The following is a 2,913-nucleotide window of genomic DNA, read 5'->3' on the forward strand; positions in this document are numbered from 1 at the left end:
ATGGTCATGCTGTTGTCCACCAGGACTCCCAGGTCCCTTTCCACAGAGCTGCTCTCCAGCAGGTCAGCACCCAACCTGTACTGATGCATGGGGTTATTCCTTCCCAGATGCAGTACCCTACACTTGCCCTTGTTGAATTTCATTAGGTTCCTCTCCTCCCAACTCTCCAGCCTGTCCGGGTCACGCTGTATGGCAGCACAGCCTTCCAGCATGTCAGCCACTTCTCCCAGTTTTGTGTCATCAGCAAACTTGCTTATGGTACACTCTATCCCTTCATCCAGGTCATTGATGAATATATTGAACAGTACTGGACCCAGTACTGACCCCTGGGGAACACCACTCGTCACTGACCTCCAACTAGACTCTGCACCACTAGCCACCACCCTCTGAGCTCTATCTGTCATCCAGTTTTCAATCCACCTCACTGTCCATTCATCTAACCCACACAACATATGTATCACATATATATATAACATATATCTAACACACTAACATATGTCCTAATTATTAATACCTTTGCATCATAAGCATAATAGTACATTTGGAAAATAATTGAGGAAAATGAGCAGAATAAAAAAATTATTACGCACAGCAGCTTGTGAAGGTGATAATGAAGATGGTGTTAAGATACCAATAAGCCCTGAGGTAAGAGAGAGACTCCTGCCCTCTGCTATGGTGGACTCCTTGAAAGGCTCCATTTTGTATGATTTAGGGGCATTGGAGTAAGTCTTGCTGAGTAACTTGTGATTCTTCAATCCATTCAATTCTTCCATTCTAATATTACTGGAGTAGGACCTGCTTAAAAGTTTGTGGGGCTTCAAGGTGCTGTTGTGCTCACATCGAGGGTCCCCAGAACACGACCTACTTAACAGCTTATGGGGCTTTAAAGTGATGCACTCCTCCTGTTTGACAGCTGCAGAGCAAGAACGGTTCAACAGTTTGTGCGATTTAATAGCTATTGTCTGTTCAGTCCTAGGGCCACTTAATAATGAGCGGCCAAAGGTTCTGTGAGATTTTGTGGCACACACATCCTCTGCCTTAACTGTGCTAGAGTAAGTCCTTCCCAGCAGCTTGTGAGTTTTGGAGATCCCATCCAGTTCTGACTTCAGTTTTGATTTATTTTTACCACAGCCAGGTGGTGGATAACTTGGTGACCTTAAAAATAAAGAAGGGGAAGACATAGTTGGAGAATAATCAGTCTTGTGCAAATCAAACAAGTAAGTCCAGACATATGTACAAATTTTTAAGTGCCACCTGTCTTTATGTATTTGACTAGTGATAAACACAGCCCAACGTTAAAAAAAATGAGCAATTGTACGTAGAACTAATTTCCCAATACCAAATAGACATCTTACTCCTATTTATCAATTTTTCATACATTGAAAAGATGACTAACTACTTAAGACAAGTTAGAGCTGTATCCTTACAGCTCTTTGTAAAGGTCCCTATGTCTCTAAACAAACCATTTATTCAGGAGATTATCTTTGAAATTAAAACCACATATTTCACACAAGATTATATCACATTTTTCTTATCAAAATCTATCTTTCCTATGTAATCATCATGACATATGCCATTAAAGTTATTGTCTTCTGGACACGGCATAACAAATTCTATGTCCAGATCTAATGGAAGATATAATGAACAGTGAAACTTGAAGGCAGTAAATCAAATTTAATTCAGCTGAAATGAACATTTAAAAAAAAAAAACACAATAATTTGGGTGCTTTGTGGAAGACAATTTGATGCCCTTCTCTCCTGTTTTAGATAAACTCTAGCTCTGTAACACTAGAAATGAGAATGTGAGGAACTTAAATTATGAATGCAGAAAGTAAAGAACAAAAGGTTTTTATGAAACTACATTCACATGAACTGTCACATTTCTGTAAGGTTCACATTCACCTGTCCTTGCAAAGCAAAAACCAGATTTAGGTACACTGAATCATTTTTCTACACTTTACAAGCAACCCTAATCTTTGGAGTATTTTTTGGGCTTTGATCAAATAGAAAAGAAGTGACACGCCAAGGGGAGAGGCTGACATGTTTCACCACCCTGTTAGCAAGTGGTGACTGTGGAAAATGCATGTAGAGGTTGCTGACTCACTGTTGCAGTTGGTTCACTATTGCAGTTGGCTCATTACCACCCTTGGGCAGACAGGAGGTAGAAATGGTGCTCTAGTGAGAGAAAGAGGGTCCCTGTGTTTGGGCTGAGCGGTCTTTGAACAGGAACCGCAGCAGCAGCCGAATCAAGAGGAGAAAGATCGAGCTGGCTTTTGCATGCCCTTTCTGAATAAAACCAAACCCTGTTGCAGCCTGTGATAGACAATGGTGCATGGCATGGTAGGGAATGGGTAAGCTTTCTACTTAAATCAGCATCTTCCTCTTCTGCCTTTGAAAAGACAAATAATCTTTTATCTTTGACATTCCTCCCTTCTTCAATGTGAGTGATTGCTCTACTCTCTCTGTTTTTATACATGGAATTTAGAATGGCAAAATTCATCAGAAAGAAGGAATGTTCAAAGAAGCATTCAATTCAAATGTACAGAAGGGGTGATCTGTCAACCCTTCATAAGCAGGAAAACATGCTAGACTAAATAGTCACATTCTTGAAAGAGGTAAAATCAGAGCCTGATTTTACAGACACTTAAGAGTATGAGTAACTGGCAGAAGTCATAATGAATTCAAATGAACTATTGACAAACTAATTATGTTTTTAATGCCTTTGTTCTTTGAAATTCTGTGCCTGCATTTCAGAAGTGGTGAACATTCATGTACTCAAACAGAGGAGAGGGGTGGGTGCTCAGCAGCTCTAAAGATCAGTCTTTCATTAATGACCATTCTAGTTTTAAAAAATGAAAAATATACACAGCTGTGAAAAGAACAGCTAAATAACCACAAAATTGTATATATTTT

The 2,913-nt window shown here is 39.6% G+C and overlaps 1 protein-coding gene across 1 annotated transcript in view; it reads right to left on the reverse strand.

Moving 5' to 3' along the window:
* LOC104291173 (poly [ADP-ribose] polymerase 8-like) overlaps positions 1-2,913 on the reverse strand; it is a gene marked incomplete at its 5' end in the record, with an annotated part of 64,018 nt that overhangs the window by 60,238 nt on the left and 867 nt on the right. The window contains one exon of the mRNA XM_009890373.1: positions 591-1,155. Coding sequence (XP_009888675.1) covers positions 591-1,155 — 565 coding nt within the window. The remainder of the gene's footprint in view (positions 1-590; positions 1,156-2,913) is intronic.

The sequence above is a fragment of the Charadrius vociferus genome, unplaced genomic scaffold (assembly GCF_000708025.1).
Source record: "Charadrius vociferus isolate BGI_N301 unplaced genomic scaffold, ASM70802v2 scaffold548, whole genome shotgun sequence".
Lineage (NCBI taxonomy): Eukaryota > Metazoa > Chordata > Aves > Charadriiformes > Charadriidae > Charadrius > Charadrius vociferus.